The following is a 23,527-nucleotide window of genomic DNA, read 5'->3' as shown; positions in this document are numbered from 1 at the left end:
GATGAGATGTCAGTCATCCAAGGAAATTCCTCCTTTATGTCAGCATAATAAGAAGCTGGTGACAGTTTTACATAAAACAGGTAATTGATGGATAAAGCTTTGCAGACGAGAAATCAGAGAAATCTTTTTCCTAGATCATTTATTTGCATTATGTTTGCACTGGGTTGAGTTCTGAATTCTTTTGTTTTGTTTTGACTCAGAAAAGTCACTAGCATCTTTTGCAGAAAATAAAGAGCTAAACTGTAGCCATTCTCTGTGAGCACCCTGGAAGGCCTCCAGAGCAGCAAGCAGACAAGCGTGTCAGAGTACACTGTGGTCATCTGGGCAGCAGACTGTACTGAACCATCATGCCAGGGCTCCTGACCCGTGGCACTTGCCTGCAGTAGCCCCAGCAGACCCCAGCGCTCCAGGTTCCAGGTGGGGTATGAGCATTGCAAAGGGGATCCAAGGAGTCTCTCTGCCTCCTGCCCCTTACAGCAGTGTTGGAGAAGACCAGAAACCACATCAGTAGAATAGGTGTCAAAATTGTCGCAGTTTGCCTCTCTAGGTATAGGGACATAGCATGCTGACACCACATGCATGCTGCACATTGTCCTGGTACTGTGTCAGAGCTGCTTTTCTTCTTTCCACCCCCACAGGATGTCTCTGGCACACAGATGTACCAGAGAACCCTGAGTTTGTATCTGAGTTCAGTTTGTAAAGTTAGGTCTTACTCATTTTTATCATAGCAAGCTAAATGATTCTGGTAGATACTTCCACATTTCATTGTTAGTTTGGGCTTGAAGAAGTGAAAGGCTCAGTAACAATTAGCAAGATACTGCCTGGAAAAAAGTAGTAAGTTTCATTTTGCATACCATCAGTCAGGTGTGTTAGATGCTGCTTTGATAAATAATTAAATTGCAGGAAGCCAAAGCCTGTTGCGGGCACTGTGGGTGTTGTGGGTGACATGGAACATAAGCTTCTTTCTGAAATGTTCCTATGCCATTTATAGCAGACTGATCCTCTCAGGTTTTCTCATGTTCTTCAGTGAAGGAAACAGTTTGTAGTCCTGTTTCCAAATGAATTCATGAGATACATGTGTATCATGTTTTTTCCCCACAGGATAACTTATATGAGAGCTGGCAAAGGTCTTAGTATGTTGGGTTCAGAGGTTCTTACCTCTATACTTTGTCTGCTCTACCTTAAATCTGCTGTTAAATTTAATCTTTTCTTTTTCTCATGGGTAATCAAAAAAAAAAAAAAAAAGAAGGTTGGAGGCACAAGCTCTGGTCTTATGAGCATGCATTGTTACTGACCGAGGCTTTAGTTTGTCTACCAAGGAGTGTTCTTCAAAGTCAAATTTTCTAGGTTCCTTTTCACAGAGGTCTTTGATTTATTACAGAATCACAGAATTGTCTAGGTTGGAAAAGACCTTGAAGATCATCCAGTCCAACCATTAACCTAATGTTGACAGTTCCCAACTACACCATATCCCTAAGCGCAAGTGGAACAAAACCTGTTGAATTTAAGATCTTAACCCTCATCTTCCAGGGTCTCAGACAAGAGCCTGCTTTCTCTCAGAAGACTAATCCTGCAAACCACTCACTGTGAGAGACAAGGCAGACTTTCTTCCCTCTTGTGTGCCTAGCTGGCTTCCTACACTCCTGAGCTCTGTAGATCATCAATATGAGCACCATACATAAAAGGGGTTTTTTTGCCTGACTCCCAAAGAATCTCTCACTCCAGCTCAGTTATTTGCTGTCTAAAACCAGTTCTAAGAATAGTATGTTTTTGATTCATCACCTGAACTATGTAAATGAGGCTGAATCCAAATCTTAAAAGGAAAGCTACTCTAGATAAAGCTGTATTTGGGCAGAGCCTGTCCACTAAGTCAGCCAGGCTGGCTTGTGCTAGTAGGCTGACGTGAGAGGCATGGGCTTTCACCCATAAAAGTTGAGTGGCCCAGGAAAGCTCCTGATTTGTAAAGCTGCTTTTTTTTTTGTTATAGGAAAGATATCCTAATGTAGCTCTAGAAATAAGATTGTAGATGTGATTTTAATGAACTAACCATTGAATTGTTTGAACATATCTATCCAGATATAAGGGAATTTATACAGTATAAGGGAATGTAGAAGCCTACATGCCTTTCACTTTCCAAGTCTCCCACAGAACAAGAAATGGTAAAAGTATGCAGCTGATAGTGAAGATGTTAGGTATTCTCTCCTGAGTTAACAGCTTACTTTTTATGCAGAACTTGGACAGTTAACAATGTAAAATGGCAGTCAGTGGGTTTTTTCCCTTTTTTTATCTTAGAACCAATGCAAAATATCTGAACATGGTTGCTTTAGGTCAGATGTTACACCTGTCCCTTTCTCCCCTCTCCTGTTTTCTACACCATCTCTGTTACAAGACCTCTTGCATGTGGTACTGTTGAAATCATAGAGTAAGAAAGATCTGGGAGTCTGCAGATGTACAGATCTGCTCATCCATCTTTAAAAAAGATGAATTCAAAACTGCAGAGAGAGCTGCAAAGAGCATCGTGAGACAGCTGTTCTTGTTCAGGCTAGCAAAATGGAGCCTTGAGAGAGCCTGAGTGCCTTTGATGAATGTAACAAATTGATATCTAGCCAAGAGAGAGCATGGCTAAAGGACAATGCTGGCACAAGTAGAAAGGAATAAACAGTGGCTTGAAATACATTTAGACTGGAAATTAAAGGAAGCTTTCTAACAATTAGAATGGGTCTTTTCTTGAACAGAATTTTAGTAGCAATAGCAGGAACAAAAATGGAACTGGTTAAATCTGAAGTTTATGAAAGGATTTGTATGAGTTGACCACCTGCATCAGCACAGTCAGTGAGTCCAAAAAAGAGACAAAAGACACCTTGTCTTGCCCTGTGTCCCATGTTTCTGAATGACAGCTTCCTGGGTTTTGATTAATCAAAACGCAGCTCTCTGCATAGGCTGGAAAGGAAACTCATGATTCTCAAAATTCTTACTGAGTTTCATTTTGCAGGGAGTCATCCTGCAAAAGACAAAAAATCGTACATTATTTCCAACTTTCATTTTACATAGTGTTACTCCACTGAGTTGTGCTCATCTTCCAGGAGAAGGGTGCTTTGCAGTTGATGTAGGTTATATGCTCATGCTGCAGCACTACTGGTTTTCTGTGAGCTAGCTTCATGTCACTGCTCTAACCATAGAAACAAAAATACCAGTAGTGTATGACAAAATCCTGGGGTAGAAAAGCTTTGGCCTTCAGTTCCTTAGAAGTTCACCAGAGTAAAGAAGAAATTCTTGTATTATACAACCCAGTCACGTATGACTTCTGAAACTATGCCCAGGATTTTCATAGGTCCATTTGGTCCTGAGTTTGCAAAAGGTCCCACATTTAGCTTCTGAAATAAGTCATCTGATTTTCCAGTGCTTTATGGCACACTGGCATCTCTCTCAAAGTTTTTGAGACTTGATGAGTCTCCCCACAAGAGCTGTAGTATACTGAGTACTTTGTAACACTGACCATCATTTAGGTGTTTACATGAGAACACAGCTTTCTTAAGAGTCTGGCCCAATCACAGTTTCTGGGAACAAGAAAATCTGAACTCAAAGTGAGCTTTCTTAAAAATCTGGCCTTTGGAAAATTTATTCTAAACTTAAACATATTATTGATCCAAATGCTTAATGAGATACTAACATTTTTAACATTGCTTTTGCAGCAGATGTCTTGATCAAGGCAGCAGTGAATAAAAGATATTCCTATCTGATGGTCTTTTGGAGACCTTTCATTAAAAGGTCAGTTCGTGATGAACAGATGTCTACATTAAGAAAAACAACAGCAATAAAAATACATTGCAGCTGGTACTGAGGTACCTGGGGGATTGGCTTGAACAAATAAATGGGTCTGAACTGATTCAGATGAATCCTTGTTTTGGCAAAAGATGCAAAAGGAAGAGCAGGCATGAAGACCAAGCAGAACCTCCCTATGATTCAAGCAGAATCATGTTAGGGAGGTACAATTACAACATAATTGTATCTCGAACCATTTACAGGCAACAGGCCATCCCTGTCACTGTTCAAGATCAAGCCACTGTTGCCATTATTAGTTATCTGTATTACTACAGTACTTATGTCTTACATAAATGCAAAAAACACAAAAACCACCAAAAAGTTCCAACGCAGTAAAAGAGAGGACACTGTGGTTAGGCACTGAAAAACAAGATGGGACCAGACCAGGATAAAAAACACAATGTCAGCAGCCTAAAAATTGTCAGCTTTGGCATCACAGCAGAGGGGAATTTGAGGGAGGACAGTCAGTGAATGTTCACAAAGCCTGAGGGGCAGCAGAGGAAAAGCAATGAAAAGCATCTGCTTCAAAACTTGGTTTGTCACTGGCAAAAGCTGGTGTAATGGACTCATCAGGTAGGAATGAAAAATCTGTATCTGTATCTCAAGAGTAAGTGAGAAACAATAGTTTGGGCAAGATCAGACTGACGCTGAGGGCAGTCAAGTTTATATCTGATGAGATAAAAACCAAAGATAAAACCAGTAAAGCTAATAAGACACCAAGAGGGACGATACGGTCAAAAGCAATCATCTTCACCACAGCTTTCCTCATGGCTATGAGCAAAAAGATGATTCATTGGTCAAAACCAAGAAAAGGGCATGTACATAATCAAGGGGCAGTCAAGACTCAATGAGAGCTGTCAAGACTTGATGAGAGCTGTAACTCAATGAGAGCAGATAGGGTGCTGCTGTGCAGAAAGAGTCTGCCAGTCTTTGGTATGATGTACGTAACAGTATGGAAATGTCCTAGATGTCCTAGGTAAAGATGATATCCCAGTGATGGCAAGGTATTTCAATTAAAACCAATGTTATATAAATTGACAGTTTTAATCGCAACTGAAATCTGCAAGCAAGAACTTTGATGTGAATGAACTGTTCCAGTTTTGTTTTTCATTTGTAGTTTTTAGTTATTTCTCTAAAGAAAATTTGAAGATTATTAATTGGTTGTCACTAATGTGTTTATTTGCAACTATGTAAAGCTTTAGCCTTACATTTTGTATTTTTTTCCTGAATCAGAAGATAAATTCTAATACACATTATTTAATCAGTTATACAGTTTAACATAGATTGACTGAGATTCTAAATAATTGCATTGTATGACTTAAGAATATGGTGAATGCTGTATTTCTTTTTACTAGGTTATTGTTCTCTTTTTGATATTTTCTCTACTAATATGACTGGAAACAAAACATGGTAATGGTGTATAAGTACACAAGTTTTAAATTCTTTCTTATTAGTAAATAAAATTTTAGTATGCTGGACCCATAAGTAAAAGGTATATCAAAGAATTGTTTACACTTAAAATTCTTTCTGATCATCATGTCCTTCAAGTCTTTCAAAATACAAAATCTCTGCCATGTTTTTTATAAATGGAATTAAAATTTTAAAATGTCCTTTTTCAGAATTAAATCAGTTTTTCAACTTTGAATTAAGGTAGGTAGAATTTCACAAGGAGATGCTTTTTGCTATAAAAGAGGGGAGCCAAATGTAACAAGTATGTATGTTTCTTTCTTCTTCCAAAGTCTTTCTCTGGTTCAGAGTTCTTTCTCTGGAAAACAAAGAGGTATTACAAGAATCTGTGCTCGGAAGAATCTGTTTGAAAGCTGTAAAAGGTTGCTATGCAATGGGTCTTGCAAAACGTTAACAAAAACATATTAGTCTTTAATGGGCTGGAAATAAAGGAGGAAGACACTGGACAGTTAATTCCTTCAGTTCATGAAGAGACATATGTGTGCATGTTGCTTTTAATAACTGCAGGTGATGCATTAGGTTCATGTTAACAAGCCTTAAGCTGGAGGTTGAAAAGGCTTTGTTTCTGAGATGAAGAATGTCATCACTGTCCAACACATTATTTGTTTTTCATTTACTAATCTTAAAATGAAAAGGTGCTACTTACCTCTTGGGAATCTTTTACATGGGAAGGAAGACAAGCCAGGAACAGTCATTTAATGTGTGCAAGAGTGAGGCTCTAATAGGAATGTACTACAAGAAATGAATTTGTTTCCTCTCAAGTGATAAAAGAGACTGTTAGAAGTCCTTGCAATATTTGCTTGGCTCCTTTCTTCCCCAACCACTGTATTTTTTTAGTAACATGCAGATAAAGCCCATATGGTTCTGATGGTATGCTCTTGCTTTTATAATATCCTTTTTGTGGAAGGTTGGGAAGGCTATCTTGAGACCTAATGGGCACAGAGCTGGTGTAATTGAATAGATAAAGATTCCCATCTGGGATGGGATAAAGATTCCCACCTGGAAGTTAAAACTATAGCAATTATGTTGCAAAATTTTATGTTAACTATAAATGACTCACCTACATTAACATTACAGTTGGCATTAGGTGTGCACTTTTGAAGTGAATTTCCTGGTCATCCCCACTTACCCTTCTTTGGTTTGCAGAGCACACAAGCCAGGTTTCTTTTGGATGAAACTAAGACAGAAGATGCATTCAAGAACTTGTGCTCCCACCACTACTGGACATGCAGTCTACAGAACTAGGCCTGAAGCTAGTCCAAAGTCAAGTCTCCTGAAATGCACATTGTGGACATTAGGTCCTCAGTGCTACCTCTTTCACTCTACGGAGCCGTTCCTGTTGCACAACATAATGTAGATACAGTCCAAATTCCTGTTGACTAAGAAACTGCTGATTCTTGAAATTGCAGTCTTGTAACAGTACCCAGAGAGCTTGCAGGAGAGGAGAGCATTCCCATGGCGAATGATATCCGATTTGATTTAGCTTCATCTCTTTCTGAAGAGTAGAAATACCCTGGGGAAGATACCCAAAATAAAGTTGCTATGAGCAGGCAGTCTCCAGCTTAGGAGAATGGGTTGTTTCAGGGGAACATTTCAGCTGCATAGCCATATTTGAACCCATGGCTGAGAGAATGGCCCTGTTCACATTCAGATTCACATGATGAGTTTTATAGCCTGTTGATCTCAGAGGGCTGGAAGGAAGCCGAGGGAATTTGTTAGAGGAGTAAATGGCATTTCCCTCGTTTACTTGTTTAGTTTACAGCCAGCAGTCTAGTTGCGGATACTGAATGTTAAGGATGATCCTTGGAAGTCTAGAATAGATGAGACTGAGAGAAGTGCTGAGAAAAATCTTCCATGAGAAGGACTTTAAGTGAGACGGATGGTAATTTTTTTCTGAGATAATACTTCAATAAGAGGCAGAAGATGAAGTCTCTCCATATTCCCAAGAGCTCAAGCAGCAAAAAGTAGTTGTTGTTGTCGGGCTTGCTGTTGAACGTACTACATGGTGTATGTCTGTGTCAGTTGGCTTCTGTTCACTTTCTTATCCATAGAGAGCACTACTGATCACTGCCCAGAAATACCGGCATCCCATGCTCCACCACTACCCAAGCCTAAGCCTAAACTTAAAAAAGCTCCACTACCACCAAAAAATGCTATTGCTGCTTCCACCACCACCAGCCATAACAGTAACGAAGCACCTCATGCTAAAAAAAAGGGAAAGGCTCCTGCTAAGCAGCCTCCTCTCCCACCACCCAAGCCAACAAGTCACAGTGCAAATCGAGAAGCTGGTGAGTACTGCACAGGCAGTGCCAGTTACGGTGGGTGCATGTGCATGGGGGTGCTTGGCTTCGTTTTACAATAACTTCTGCCTTTGTACCTAGCAGCATTACTAAAGAGCATGCCACAGATGTTTTTAGCTAGCTTCCCGCTGAGCTCTGGTTCTGCTGTCTGCAAACACCCTAGACTGTTTAATGAAGGTATGCACAATACCGAGAACGTAAGAGACAATATTGAATTCCCAGTTCAAGTGTGAATGCTGGCAACAAAATGACCCAGAGAACTGCTGAAGAATCAGCAGGGAAAAAGGTGACTTGTGAAAACAGACATATGAGTTGCCCCAAAGTAAAACTACTTTGGTATTGCTGGAAATATCTGCTATTCCAATTAATTTGACAAGAACTCAAAGAGGTAATGGATAAAATCATAAAGACATCTTTAAAGACTGTTGAGTAGCACTTGTTTTAGCTGAAAAAAAAAAAAAAAAAGAATTGTAACTCATTAGAAATGGCCAGGCTTCCATGAGCCTTGCTGTGATTCTGAATACACACTGGAAATGGAAAATGTCAATCATCAATCACATAGCAGATGTGTTTATCACTGCATTTTAAAACCAAAATTCAGCAGCGATGCTAGATTAAAGATTATAGGCAGCTGTTCTTAAGGTACTGATCTCAAGTTTGAATGGCTGTAATTTGGACGATGACCAAAATTAAAACATCCAGATATAATTTGACAAGCAGTACTATGATGAATGGACTGTATATATGCATTGATGAACTTCTACAAGCCTTGTGTTTTCAATCCTCTTGACAGTCTTTGAAAGCCCTTCAGTCCCTCCAGTTTTCTTTCCAAGTATACCTCTTCATAGCTTGTACATTTTGGCATGTTTTGTATTTGAAGCACACAGAAGAGGACTGTGTGAAAACATTGCAAGACTGCTAGAGTTACAATAATAACTTTGCCATAAAATATCCATTAACTTGGTATTAACTGTCCCTACTGCATCAGACAACCATGAGAATAAATGTTTTGAAAACCCAGAATTTGCTGCTTGTATTTCACATGCAGCTGGAAAACTCAGTTCTTCCTAGGTGAAGGAACCATATAACAGCAGAGCTTTCAGAAATAAAAGAACCCATCGTATAAAGAAATGTTTATACCAGTGGTTGGTAACAAGCTCTCAGGTATCAGAGTTCTTAAATTAAAATACATTCAGATTCCAGATTTGTCATTTAGTAGTCTTGCTGAAATGTCGTGCAATGCTTGAGACCATATGGGTGTAAAATATATCCATGTATCCCTTATATAAAATAGTACCTATGCTACTGGTAATTTCTTCTAACGTTAAAAGTACATTGTGTTCATCTGAAGTGGAGCCATACTTAATAAATAGAGCTGATCGGGAGCAGTATTAGTACAAGTCAGATCCCCCGTGGAAATGAACATATGATGCAGCCAGTGATCCAGTCCCATGAAGGAGAAGAGGAATATGAGTAACAATTGAGCCATGGCTCTCCTGAGGGCACCACAGCGTGTTTCCAAACTGAAATTGTGGAACTGGGAGAGGGGGACTTAAATGTAGGCATGGACATGTGCCAGAAGGCAAATAACAGCCATGAAAATATTAATTTAATCAAAATTCAAGTCTTCAACTGTAAAAGAGGCATGACAGAAAATTGTCAGCCAGCCCAGTCAAAAGCAACAACAGCAATAGCACTTTTGACACACTTTAAAGTGTAGGAGGTTTTTCCCCGGGAGAAGAAATCTTTCAAATTTCTGTATCTGATTGCAGGTCCAGAAAGGTTCTGAGAATAATGTGTTTTTGAATGGAAACGTCTTTCGACATTTTCCGAGCAACAATTATAGTGTGGCTGTATATTTGTCTTATGCTGGAGTTCTTAAGTATAAGCGTGTAACTGGTTCTGTGGACCTCCAGCCTGTGTTGAAGTGCTTTGCTGGATCAGAACCAGAGCCCTTTCTTACTACCATCCACTTACTCAGTAGGTTTCTGCTAAATAATATGCAGTTTGGAGCCACCATCTATTTCCACTGTAATTATGAACTGCTGCCTATACCATTTCTTTGCTTCCTTTTGATTTGCTGGTAAGTGAAGTCAGTGATTTGTACTTGATGTGGATGATTAGTGCAGTATCAGTAGATTCAGTACAGTGCCCTTTACAGTCACCTTGCAGCACAAAGAGGGACACTGAGTTGCCTTAAGTTTCTGTGGATTTTTCCAGAAGTACCAGATGTACTGAAAGCCTCACGGCTCTCTAAATGTTTATAAACCACAGCACTCAGCTACAGAAGAGAATGGTATAATGTGTCTTTTGAATTATTTTCCATCTTCTTTGAGACTGAGAACAGTCTCACTGTGAAAGCAATTTTGATATCCTGAGCTTATTATGGCCAGTATCTGAATTTTGGTTCTATCCTAATCTGCTGGGGTTTTGTTTTTATTTAAATGCTTATACGTAAAGTAGGCCTTTCAGCAGATTTCTATTACAGCTTTCTGTTTCACTTAGTAAGCTTAGCCACAAGGCTGCTGTGTAGCTTTATAATGCTTTCATTTTTTCTCTGGAGGCTAATGCATTTTTACAACAGCAGAAGTGTTTGAGTTGGATGCATTTTGATGAAAACGACTGAATCGTAAGATGGTTGTAATTTTTACTGCTTTTTAAATGAAATTCAGAAGTTCGAAGCTCCCAGTCCAGATGATGGGTGCATCAACACAGCAATCAGAAATGTGACTGGAATGCCCATGGGCATGCAGGCTAGCTGAAATCTCTTGCAAACTTGGGCATTATACATATATGCTTCAATAAGGTAAGTATCACAGGATTAAACATCAGCATCACTGGCCAGCTTGTACAGCTGGTGTCAAAACCTTGTTTCACTACCTGAGTTGGTCACTGGTAAGATGAAGATCTCCGGTACCTGCAGAAGGCCTTCAATGCCTGCTCCCTTCTGGAGATCATTTGCACATTTCTGCCTCTGTTTTATGAACATGTCCAGCTGGACTTGAAAGTACATCTTGTTTTGCTGTCCCTCTGCTGCTTGCCATTAACTAGGAGCACACCACTTGCAATAACATTGTGAAGGGTAATTGACTGATACCTGTAATGGTCCTGAGGTGTTCACTGAAAAGGAAAATCATGGTGTTTTCCTAGTGCTCTGACCAAAAATTCACATAATAGTAAAGGTCAGGCAATTTCTCTGTCCGGTACTAAACACATTTGGAATAAGTAGTAGACTTTTTAGATGATGTCCAGGCCAATGCAGAATACTGAAATCAAACTCTCACCCGTTTGTAAGGTTGATCCCCTTTCCTGTTCTGGGGCAAGTATTCATCGTTTCAGTTTTTCCCACCTGAAAGGTGACGTTTGAACTGCAACATTTACTCATCTCAAACATATAGATGAAGGATTGTAGAAGTATCAAGTGTAATTTTTTTCATTTTTTAAATATCAGCACATGTCAATCCATGCAGAAATCATATAGTTGCAAGACTGTAAAATGGCTTTTCTTTTCTTATTCTAGCTAGTTCCTCTCATACAAAAAAGCCACCAGTCTCCAAGTCCTCTTCATCACTATCTCCTTCGTCCACATCATCTCATCCCAAAGCCTCTAAGGAGACTTCCAACAAATCAGGCACATCAGGGACTCCCAGGGGCAAGAAAAAACCTGGGAAACAGTCAGCCTCACGAACAGCACCGGATGGGGCTGCTTCTTCCCCCTCAGGTGCCACAGCCAACAGGTTGGAAGTGAAGGCGGAAAAATCGGAACCTGAGCAACCTTCCATAGTCATTTCTGAAACAGAGAATGCAGACCAACCAAACAAGCTTGTCATCCCCCCTCCTCCCACTGCTGCCCCTCCTCCACCTCCACTTCCACCTCCTTTTCCTGCTGCAGCTGGTCAGCCCATTGTCTTCTCAGATGCCCAAGAAGTGTTGGACAGCTGCGTGGCAGGGCAGGCCATCCCTGGATCAGATACTAAACCTCTTCTCCAGACTGAGCATGGTACGGACGAGACCCTGAGCAGTACGGCCCTAGACAGCGGTCCAGATGCTAGTGGAGAAGATACAAAAAGGTAAGACAGTATGGCTGTCATGGGTGATTGGAAGACCCACAGCTGAGGAAGCCACATTTCTTTGTGTAAGGGATACTGTAGGGACATGGAGATCTCTTCTGTTTCTTCTGCTGACTGATAATAGTTTGTGTTGCATCCCAGCACAATTTCTTCCTTGCCAGCTCCTTTGAGCCATTCACCTGCAGTACCCGATGTTTTCTCAGAAGGTCATTGGTCATAACCTGCCTCCTACATCATTGTGTGGCTTAATGTGACCACTGTGGTCAGCAGTTCAGCTAGTAGCTGATAACACTTTTATTTCTCTCTCATAAAGGGAAATAAGAAATGATGCAGGATTACAAAGGGATTTTCCTTTTTTTATGGATGTCATTTAGCATCTCACTGCTAAAGCTCTCAATTCAACAGCTGAATTTACTTGCACACTTGAAAATGACAGTTTCAGGCTTCGGTTAGTAGGTGTTTGCTCTGTCACTGCCTAATAGCTTGTCTAAGTCTCAGATACTATAAAATCTAGTCAAGAGAAAGGTCATAATTACATTTTTTAAGCAAAATAGTTGGCAGCAAAAAAGAAACTGACTTATTAATCTGTCGTTTCCCTGCCACAAGAACCATCATCTTTCATAATAACCCATGAAGGGTTAGTCTAGATGCCAGTGGCCTAGAGACTTTCCTTTAAATTCTTGCTGGTACGTCTGTGCCAGTGTTATGTTCCTGTGCTGCTTCTCCCTTTGCTCTACCCTTACTTTACATAAAGACTTTCCCAAGGCAAAGGGCACTCTGCTGCTGTTTTCCATGTTCATCAGTGATGGGCATGAACATTTTGGACTCAGCAGTAAAACTGTATTTACGATAAATAGATTTAGGCTTCCAGAACAGGAAGCTTTGCACTCCCAACTGCTCTCTGACTCTCTCCTCTCACTCTCAACTTTATGAGCTGTTTTTCTCTTCTTAGTAGCTTTTATGTACTGTTGGTCCGATCCCGCAAGAAATAAAAAATAATTAGGATTTTTCTTTATACAGGCTTTGCAGCATGTCATTCCAGATTGTATCTTTTTTCCTAACGCACATACATACAGATACATGTACACATCTGCGTACTTTATATATGTTTTATGTATGCAAGTTTTTTAGAGAGAAGTTAGTTTGAATAACAGAACTTTTATTTTCGTACTTGCTTATACAGTCTGTGTCCCGTTTGTGCTGCTTGCATTAATGTGAGACCATATCTGCTTATGAATTAACAGCTTGGCTACCAAAGAAAACCAAGAAGCGGGGGCATCTGACCAGGGACACTCTGAACCAGTGGAGGAGGCTTCTGATGCTGCTGCCCCTCCTGAGAGTGAAAGTAGCAGAGAGAGCCACAGCAGCGACTCGGACTCTGATGGGCCAATATTGTACACAGATGACGATGATGATGATGATGATGATAATGCAAGTGCTGAAAGTAAGCATCCCGCTGAGAAGTACCTTTTGCATATTGCGTTATGTGAGCATGCCTGACCCATGCTAGTGTGAAGTAAAAAGAGGTGTGGCTGGATGGGATGGTTTTAGATGATTTAGTATTTTACCACTACTGAGAAATGACTGTCCTGCTTCTCCCAGACAGTTGTGATGAGAAGCCTGCTGGGGCCTGTGCAATGGTGAGAGCAGATCAAGCATTGCACGGATGAGAGTGGAGGTGGGAGGAACAGGTTCAGAAAAACTTGAGGATGGAACAAGGCCTCCATGTTAGGGCATCAGTGAGCCATTGATTTGACTTGCCCATGTCATGAACCTCTGCCCTTAAAGCTTTCAACTGAATTGCACCAGAGATCCTAGAGTTTCTTGTGGGAGTAACAGGCTGTGGTGGATGACAGAGGAAGTCCATCAGTCAGCAGCTTCACTGTCTGGAAGTAATTTGTTTCTCTTTGATCAGGATGTTTTAAGCACTGGAGCACCTTAGCAGGCAGAGCAGATCACAGTGGATTACATCTAAGTTTACAGCTTTGAAATTTCATCTGGGTTCGTGACTATATCATCACCCTAATTTGGCAGAAGTCCTTGCTGCTGCTGAAGGGGGTTGTCCTGCCCACCCTCTGCCTAATCCCTGCTCCCAGCTGTTCATTCATCCCTTAGGCCAGTGCTTATGTTTACTTTTGCAGTGGTGGCTGTTGTTTGAACTGTTTTTCAATAGAACCAGTTCCCTGATCTAGCTCACCTGATGGCTCCACCTTTGCTGGGGCAAAGGAGATGACAGCAGCAGGCTGTCAGGGCTAGAGGGGAGCGCAACGCTAATTCTACCACCTGCAGGGTGGCCTTATGTCAGAATAAAATGACCATCAAACCATGGCTTGAGAGCCTTCCCTGCAGCCATTCAGGAGGAGGTGCTTTGCTGTGCTTAGTGAAGAAGACCTGAACACAAAAGTGCTGTGTACCAAAGTGGGGTGAGGGAAAATGAACATTGGTTTTTTTTTTTTCCCTTGGCCACTGGTGCAGCAGAAGGTGAAGTGCCAGATAGCTCAAGAGGCTGAAGCCTTTTGCAGTTCTGTATTTGGTCTGAATACAACCCAAAGTGGTAGTAACAAAAAAATTCTTGTATTCAGACAGCAGTACGATCTTATGAGAAGTGAACTGGGAGCCTGTGGTCTTACCAGACTGCCTTATGTGGTGACAATCTGCCAGCCTAGGACATATGTAGCCCCCTTGGTCAGAACATCAAGAGACAAGGGAAGGACTAAAGGCCATGAAAAGTATGCTTTCTTCCACAGCTGGCTGAAGCTAACATCCAAAATCGCACAGCCCTCGTCCCTACTGTATCTGTTTTATGGGTGAACAAATTGCTTCAGTGCCTGGGGGTTCCTGCCTAGGTTACTTTACAAGCACTCAGAGCACTTTTCTAAACTGTGTTTTTTGTTTTAATTTACAAATCAGTTAAAGATGAAAAGCACTATACAAGAACTAAGTGGTATCTGATTGAAAAAAAATTGGAAGAATTAAGGAAATTATGACAGAACAAGGCTAAACCTATTTAAGGCTGAAGAAAAAGAGCAGCAGGCTGCTAAATGTACTAAGTAGATAAATAAACCAACCTGTAATGTATCAGACTTCAAAGACACTTAAGTGTAGATTGGTCATTTTTATGTTATCACTTCACAGATGACAAGTGATGTTTGTAAAACTCCTCTGTCAATTTGGCTGGTAGCTTTTTCATTTAAGCCTTTCAGCTTTGTATTGTTGTGAACTGAGCTAAAACTATTTTTCTTTTGATGTTAATTAAAATTCCTCTCCTGCGTGTGGGAACAAGGCTGCTTTGGGGAGGTATTAAAGTCCTTACTCTGAGTTTGCGTCTGTAACCTAAGCTTGAATGAACTAAATCTACCCTCCTCCTCCTTTCCTCAGGCTCTTTGGCAAGTAAAATTCGTCGTAGGGATACTCTTGCTATCAAACTTGGCAACAGACCATCTAAGAAAGAATTAGAAGACAAAAACATCTTGCAGCGTACATCTGAGGAGGAGAGGCAGGAAATCAGACATCAGATTGGAACGAAGCTAGTGAGGTATCGGTCACAGGGTAAATGTGGTTTCACTGGGTGGAGGTGGAGAAAGAGAATCAAGAACACTGGGTTCACATTTAAAATGCAGCCCAATATGTGGTGCAGGATCTTCATGGTACAGCTGTCTGGAAAACTATTTTTATTTCTCACAAAACTTTAAAATGTCAATAATGCATTTTTGTTCTACCAGAAACAAATCTGAGGGCTTCTGGGTTTTGGGGTTTTTTGTTATTTTAAAAAAAAAGAAAAAAGAGGTAGAGGGTAAGAGTGAGTCCATAATGATCAGTACCATGGTTCAAGATTTTTCTCAAATTGATTAGCAGGGACTTGCACTTGTATATACTCATCTCAGATGGAGTAGTAGTTCCTGACACACCAAGCATGCCCGTGCATGTTCATCCCTTCTGGCCCTCCCCACCCTCCTCCTGCTCTCTATCTCCTTCATTATTCATGTGCTGGTTCCAGCAAAAGAAGTGGAAGGATGCTGACTTTGTAGGTCAGTGTTCAGTGTTTTACTGTGACCACCTCTGAGGCAAGTCTTTCTCATGATGTTTAAGTGCTATGGGATATATGTTACTTTCTCTTCCTGGTCTTGAGAACATTGCATAAAAAAAGACTAATTTTCACTTAGGTTTTTACAAGCTTTTTAAAAAAAATCCTCATAAATGTTAATTTTGGCTTTCATGGTCTCTGAGAATAGACTACAACATGTCTGGATTTTTCCAGACCTGTCCTTGTTTCTCTTGTGCTCAGAAATGTTGTCCAGACAGATTTGGAGGATGTCCCATATTTGTTGGAGATTCCCAGATACTGGGTAGTCCAGCCAGTACTGCTCCAGTACAGAGTACGGCAGCCCTACATCAGCACTTAGAAGATGAGCTGAGTTGCTCTGTAAACCAACTGGGTGGCTGGCTAAATCATTCATTTAATCTCTTAAATGTAAGAGTGATACATCTATTGTGTAGAGCCTGAGGGTCATTTTTCTTCTGCTAATGAAGTGACGTGGTTGTTATCACTGCTTTCCCCACTGAATCCCAGCTCCAGTGGTCACACCCTGCTTGTCACTGCTCCCTCAGGGGCTTGGACTGCAGAAGCCACTGGGGTTCCTGCCCTGAGCTGCTTGCGCAGGGACATTGCTGGTTCTGCTGGGAAGCTGGCACGCTCCCCGCACAGCTTTGCTGCGGTGGCAGGAGACAACATCCCTGCATGTCAGGGCTGTGCTCAGGCCTGAAATCACAATGCAGTTTGACACCAGTTCCTTTAAAAATTCCTGTTGTGGTGGTCAGCACCTGGCAACATCGAGGTCTGATGGGAAACCAGTTGCCACAGCTGGGTCAGGGTCAGGTCATGTCCCAAGCCTGGGACTTCCTACAGCAGGGGCTAGTCACCCGTGGTAAACCTGCCGGTCCTCCCCGCCAGATCTGAAAGTCCACACATGGTTCAAATTGGATGACTTTCATGAGGCTGAAGATAACCCACAGTGAACTGTGTGAGGTTTGCTGGACACAGTGGCATCTATCTTTAACACATATGTGAAATACATTTTACTGCTGAAATCTTTCTTGCTCCTTTTCTCAAGTGAACAAGTGAACTTGTTTGGTAAACATAGAGACAACATCAACCACGTTCTCCACTATACAAACCAGAAAATCAGTATCTCATGTTTTGGTTTTTTTTAATGGCAGTTTTATATATAGGTAACTAAATAAAATTAAATTTCAGTTAAAGCTTTCAATTGTATTGTACATACAACAGTGAGCAATGCACAGCTTATGTTGGTTGGTTGGTTGTTTTTTTTAAATGACTAGGATTTGCATTCAAAATATCTGAGAATAATCTTACGATTGCACAACTTAATGTAATGATGGTGCCTGGGAACAAAAAAGGTTTATGAATTCTTTCATGAAATGATACCTGTAAATGAGGAATTTAAATTTGCTGGTACAATTTCTGTAATATTACGCACATATCAGTTATGTGTTCAAGTGGCAATAGTACATCTTTTGAAACAAATGGCCACTCAGTACTGTGGTTACATGCACAGTTATTATAACTGTCTGGAAATTACCTGTGTTGTTGAATAGCCCTGCTGGCAAAAAATAGCATGGCCGTATGAGAGACACTTTTTAGGCTGTATTACAAATCATAATATATTATTTGGATTTGGTTTTAAATCAGTCACTCACTTTGTTCTTACAGGAGACTTAGCCAGAGGCCTACAACTGAAGAGCTAGAGCAAAGAAATATCCTGAAGCGTAAGTATTTTATTTAGGTTTCAGCTAGTATTTACTTAGAAAGTGAGCATGTGTTGGATTCATATGGAAGTCTATCAGTGTTGCTCCAGTGTTAGATCCATAACTGGGGAGAAATGATGTTCTAGAAAATAACATGTCAACCCTAGATCTATATACTAACCTGTAATGGTAATTGTGAAAACTGCATATATGCAATATGCCGAATTTTGCTTGTCACAATCCCACTTCTTGAAGCTGGTCCCAAAGGCCAAGAATGACTTAGATACCCCTTAGAAGTAGTTCTAGGCTGGTTAAACTTCTGCCTAATTTTTATGAGGAGGAGGAGGGAATATCAGTAGGAGGCAGAGGTGGGATATAAGGGCAGAGGTTGGAAGGAGTAGAAAGAGAAAGGGTGAAGTGTTCAGTGGAAAGTGAACAGGTATATGCCAACTACTTCAGCATGCTGGCCTTCATATCCACTTCTGATATAAGTGTCTTCTGTACTGAAACATGCATAAGAAATTCTCACTGAATATTTCCCATTGATTAAATCCTTCCTCAATATCCCAGCTGAAAAATTTAAGTTTATAATTCAAATAGTCAGGGGCAGAGGAATGAAGTACGTTGGATGTTTACCCTATTCTCCCATATACTTATGTTGGTTTGTTCTTAGGCTGGCAAATGCTTCAGAAAAGGCATTTTTGTCTTCCTTTATAAATCCTTCCATAATATGGATGTTACCTAAACGCATACCGTAACAGTTGCCGTGCCCAGCTCCATCTAGCCGTGTTCATTCTGCAAGGGTAGCTAGTACTTGATGCTTAAGTAGAAGAAATAAATTAAGAAAATGCGCATGCAAGTCTTTCACACACAGCAATAAATCAAAAAACTGATCTATTCTTAAGATATAAGAACTTCCCACACTTGATGAAAGAGCAGGTGTAATGCTGTTATTTCCAGCAATTGTTCAGAAAAGTTGGAGTTTATCTGTGCAACCCTGGTGCACAACATGCTAATGGAAGGAAAGAAAATGGGCTGTTTACCCAACAAAGTCCATGGCCTGATCACTCTGCCACCTGCTCAGGCTAGCCAATCAAGGAGACATGGCAATTATTGGCTTTCAGGCAGCCATCCATGCTAATGGAATCCTACTGCTGTTGTCCAAGCTCTCAAAAGCCAAATAGTGCCATGTCTTGTTGAAAAGGGAAGCTACAGTTTATGCATTATGGTGCACAGGAGAGGGTTCAAGGGACTCACGTCCAATACATAATGTGAACAGACTTCTAAGACTATAATTTCTGAACCTATAGATTGCATAGAGAAATAAAGATAAAATTTGAAATACAAACTTTTTTTTATGTGACAAACCATGCTGGGCTATGTGAGAAAGGTAATTCCAAAACATCTTTGGTGGGCCAGGATACAGCCACTGAGCTGGAAGCACCAGCTGGGCTTCCTTACTGCCCTCTGTCTGGCTAATCTGTAGATAACTAATCTAGCAACAAACCTGTGATGTATTTAATATCCTTTTTGCCACTGTTTATTCCATTCACTGATTTTGCAATAAGTAGCTCAAGACTGGAAAGCAGTTAATAGATTTCTTCTCCTGTTTCAGCTTGTTTACTTTAAGCTTTTGGCAGCATACCAGGCTTTGCGCTCAATGACTCCCGCCATCCTCCCCTGCTGCTGCTGGGGGGCTGTCTTAAAGAGGCAAGGGAGAGCAAGAAATAAAGGCTGGGAAGCAGCATTATAAATAACAAAAAATCACAGAGTCATTGATGAGCACATGGAGAATCCAAAACTGCTTTTTGCTCATCACCGAGATATAAAATATTTCAAGTTGATAGTGATCTGTAAAAAAGTGAACCAAAGCAAGCCAGGGTTTGTGGTGACAGTCTGACTCAGAGCCCTTTCAGGGTGCAAGTTCTCTCTCAGCTCTAAAGCATGTGTATTATTTATCAAAATTATTACATTCCCTTCCTGTGGATCATTCAGAAATGTTTACATCTCTTAAATGCCTTTGTTATTGTAGGCAGCTTTTGTGAATAAGTTGGGATTTCTTTCATAAAGCTTCCTTCCTCCTATTTTTAAGCAGTGGATGGGAGAAGGGACTATATCATTCCATGTATGTAAGCTGCAGCTAAGGGAAAGTATTGTTTTGAGTAGTATTTATCAGACTTTGAGGTTACATTAAGTGATAAAGGTCTAAATGTTTATTTCGGGATTAAGTTCAGCCCAAATCTTTTAAGAGGTTCAGAAAAAGTCCATATTTTTCTTTTTTTTGTATTTCCAGTTAGTGAGGAAATCTGTCTTGCAAGAACTTTTGTTTTGATAATATTTCCAGATAAACCAGTTACTGAAAATCCTGTGACTGAGTACGATCGCAAAACATTGCAGGCAGATTTCTATAAAAACAATTTGGATAAAACTGTCCAGACTTCTGAGTCTTCCCACACTAAAACAAAGTTACGGTAACTCAAGAATCTGCTTGAAGGAATAGATAAAGCCCTGTGTTTTTAATAAAGACAGGTTTCTTGTGTACTGGCTTTGAGCCAGTAGTATTTATAGTACTGTATTATGGCAAAGAAACTTTTTATTTTCCAGGAATTTTGGATTAAGATAACTGTATTTTTTTCCTGTATTTGTAAGGGACAGTGAACTTCTTGTACTGTGCACCTGCATGCCTGCCAGTGCTGGCTTTGTAGAAAACAGAGTTTAGCTCTTGATGCTAGTTCGGGAATATTAATGGTTATCTTTGCTTGTAAAACCAGGAAAGAGAAACTGCTTTGTGCATTCCAGAGCACTGCAAGAGGCAAACACTTTGTTTGTCTTTTCTTTCTCTTTCCCTAGCAAGCCCACAGAGAAGTCTAATCATAGCTAATCCCATAGGGACACAATGGAAAGTTTGGTTTTACGCTCTGGGAGTACTTTCTGGTCAAGAACAGAGCAGTCTTCAGGCAGAACAATTTCTCTCTTCTCTTTTACCCTTCTGCTACAAAACAAATGTCCCACAGAACAGAAGGTGACCAGATTTAATATGGCAAAAGTTGCAGGAACAATAATGTACAGATGCCAGAAAAGCTGTTCTGCTTTGACTGGTGGTTTTTTTTTTTAACTCAAAGGCCATGATAAGTGATGCTAAATGAAATTGTTTCAGTGAGGAGTCAAATCCCAGTTTGACCTCCTAGGAGCTGCAGGCAGGGAAGGAGGGAAACCATAGTTTTGCTGGGATCTATCTGGAGACTCCTGCAAGCAAAGAGCACTCGCTCGGCTGGTCCTTTGCCAGTACAGCAGCAGCAGGACATCTCAGGAGGGGACTTGAAGCTGGGAACGCTGTGTTTATATTTTCTTTCTCCACATCACACAGATGAGGTCTGCTTTTAAGGTGGAAAGCAGTCAGAAGTGTGTTCCTATGCATTAATGTGTTCCTGTTTGGGCAAATGAGTCAGTTCGTACCTGCAGCCAAAACTCAGCCCTCCAGCTGGAATTTTCCACAACACCTGAAGGAAGTGGGAGCACCAGACCCATTATTTTTAGTACCACACATCTTCTTAACTCACTATGGCAACTTTCAAACTTTTGCCTTAAAAGACCAAAAATATGTTGTAGGTTTTACTATTGGTAGGAATTTGTATCAGGTCAGTGTTTCTGTAGCACTGGGCTTAAAGCAAGACTCTGCCCAGCAGGCTGGAGATGGGAAATAGGTGCTTTAGGTGCAAGTCAGTGCCATAGACAGAGGGCCATTCACCAAGCAGCAGATTCAATATATTAGCAGCAGCCACCAGATTTCAGTCCCTTTCCTTTAGCTCTCAAGTTTTATTCCTAGAAGTAGAAGTTGAATGTATAAAACTCGTCCTGCCCTGACTGCTCATGCAGAAGACGTGTCTGTTCCCCACGGGTTTGATCCTCTCCTGCTTTTCTGGGAGTGAAGGAAGGTCCTGGAGCGTCCTGTTGGTGTTGTCCTCCAAAAGGTGGGCTTCCAGCTCTCCTTGACGGCCTGCTCCAGGATGTGCCCGGACCCTCTGCCCAGCAACTAAGATGATGGCCTTGCTCACCTCCCATTTCTAGGTGTCCCTAGGTGTCCCGTGTCCAGCCATCCCTTCGTGCAGTCATCTGCTACCCACAGGGAGGTAACTTCACAGCTTGGGACAGGCAGCTAACCTTCAACCTTCCTAAATGTCCAGATCAACTTTTCTTTTTTTATCCTCCCCCAAAATACGGAAAAATAGTATTTCAGGTGGCCATGCTGTTGGTAGTCATTTCTTAAGGTATGCGTTAAGCAGTATGGGTCCCTGTTTCTTACATCAAGTGTCTTATTGCTGCGTCATGGGAGACACGGTGGTTTAGATAGCAAAGAAATGTCAAGATAAAAATAATGCAGGAAGTATTTTACAAACTAAATTAAGGAAAAGGCAGCACATCGATGTGTATATCCAGCTGCATTTTTTTTCTGCTGTGTCTGCTACTGGAGAATTTCTGAGGTAGGACTTAAGCAACTCAGTTCCTGAAGGGACAAAATTTTTTATGTCAAATGATTCCCAGGTGAATGGAACCCCAAATTAATAGTTTATGTTCAATTACCTCAGTTACTATGTCTATTGATTGCAAAGACAATATATTTAAACAAAAGCCTACAGATTATTTACCTGTCCTAAAACAGCTAGAGAGCTTTTGATTTTGTTAGGTGAAGATCTTGTAAAGAGTTCTCATTTAAAGTCCTAAGTCTTCAAATACACCCAACTTGTTTGTTGATATATTAATTAAAAAAAATTTAAATCTAGATCAGTCTTTAACTCTCTTTATCATTCTCTCTTTAACATTCTTCAGTTTTAGTCAGTTTACAGTTCCTCTATGGAAACAAGCTGTCCATTTCTTCACTGTTTAAGAGCAAAGCTATTAATAAACAATCAGTTACATCCACATTTCAGTATCTCAGTATCTCACCATCAACACAAGATCCAACCTAATCCTTGCAACAGCGCTGTGTGATTGCATCTTGCTGATGGAAACCTGGGGTTGGTGTTGGACTATTCTCACAGAGCAGGTCTTGGGCTGGCATTGCCTTTTTCCTACTGTAACTTTAATCTTTTTCTTTTTTATCATTTGCTGCTCTTCCCCTTTCTCGTATATTCTTCTTACATGAGAGCCTTTGAGACAGCAAAGGGAATCTGCAAGTACCACAAGCTGTCCTGTGATAATGTTGCCTCCAGTGTATCAGTCACACAGAAACTCCTCTGCAGCCAGGTTGCCTGCACTAACACAGCAGACAAGGCAAATAGGACTATACCAGGATTTAAAACTGCCTTTTCATCTATACAGTTTGTCTGCATCCCCAATGGACAAATTAATTATTTTAAATTTATAGTTAGCCTTGAACTGTAACATGGAGTCCGTAACCCCCAACCATGAATGAAAGAGGATCAGAATTTTATGGCTATCTCTAGGTGGGATATTTCAGCCACAATAAAGTTAACTTTGTGTATAACCATCAGAGGTGGACTGAAAGGGCAAATAATATTCTTCAAAATGTACATCAATTAAAAAAAATGCCAAGTCCCTATGAACATGCCTTTCTAAGTCTGTTTTTCACTGGTACTCAAGAAATCAAGTTTGGTTAGCACAGAAGTTTGTTAAAAGCACATTTCAATCTCATGCCCAAATACATTTAAAAAATGCACATACCATTTTCTGCTGTATTCGTTCATTTGGTTTAGCTAGTGGCCCTTAACCAAGAGCATTTGAGTACTGAATCATATGCCCACATTATAAAACCAGAAAAAATATACTAAAGTAACAAAACCAATTTGCACTAACAAATGACAGTGAAATGAATTGTTATTGATTCATTGCATCCTGTAGCAGTAGAGGACACTCGGCCAGATACTCAGAGCAAACTTTTTTCTTGACCCTCATAAATAATTAGACTCTTATTCTAAAGTCAGTAGGTGGCATGTTGGAAGTAAAAGCAACAGTGATTTTAATGTTAAGATGAGTAATTGAAACATTAGGCAGCTCTTTCAGGGTATTTCTTGTTTGGTGTTACACAGAAAGGAAATGGCAGACGCCTCCTCTTTGCTGTGTTTCTGACCCACAGTGGTGACT

At 40.5% G+C, this 23,527-nt stretch overlaps 1 protein-coding gene across 4 annotated transcripts in view; it reads left to right on the top strand.

Moving 5' to 3' along the window:
• Positions 1-23,527, top strand: part of PHACTR2 (phosphatase and actin regulator 2) — a 145,450-nt gene that overhangs the window by 109,030 nt on the left and 12,893 nt on the right. For 3 of the 4 annotated variants that reach the window (XM_074818886.1, XM_074818888.1, XM_074818887.1), the window contains exons 5-9: positions 7,341-7,577; positions 11,110-11,659; positions 12,904-13,103; positions 15,038-15,194; positions 17,391-17,446. In XM_074818886.1, coding sequence (XP_074674987.1) covers positions 7,341-7,577; positions 11,110-11,659; positions 12,904-13,103; positions 15,038-15,194; positions 17,391-17,446 — 1,200 coding nt within the window. The remainder of the gene's footprint in view (positions 1-7,340; positions 7,578-11,109; positions 11,660-12,903; positions 13,104-15,037; positions 15,195-17,390; positions 17,447-23,527) is intronic. The other variant, XM_074818889.1, reaches the window with a different exon arrangement.

This window comes from Strix aluco, chromosome 3, assembly GCF_031877795.1.
Source record: "Strix aluco isolate bStrAlu1 chromosome 3, bStrAlu1.hap1, whole genome shotgun sequence".
Classification (NCBI taxonomy): Eukaryota; Metazoa; Chordata; class Aves; order Strigiformes; family Strigidae; genus Strix; species Strix aluco.
The sequence above is the reverse complement of the archived record's forward strand: the minus strand, read 5'-3'. Positions and strand labels throughout refer to the sequence as shown.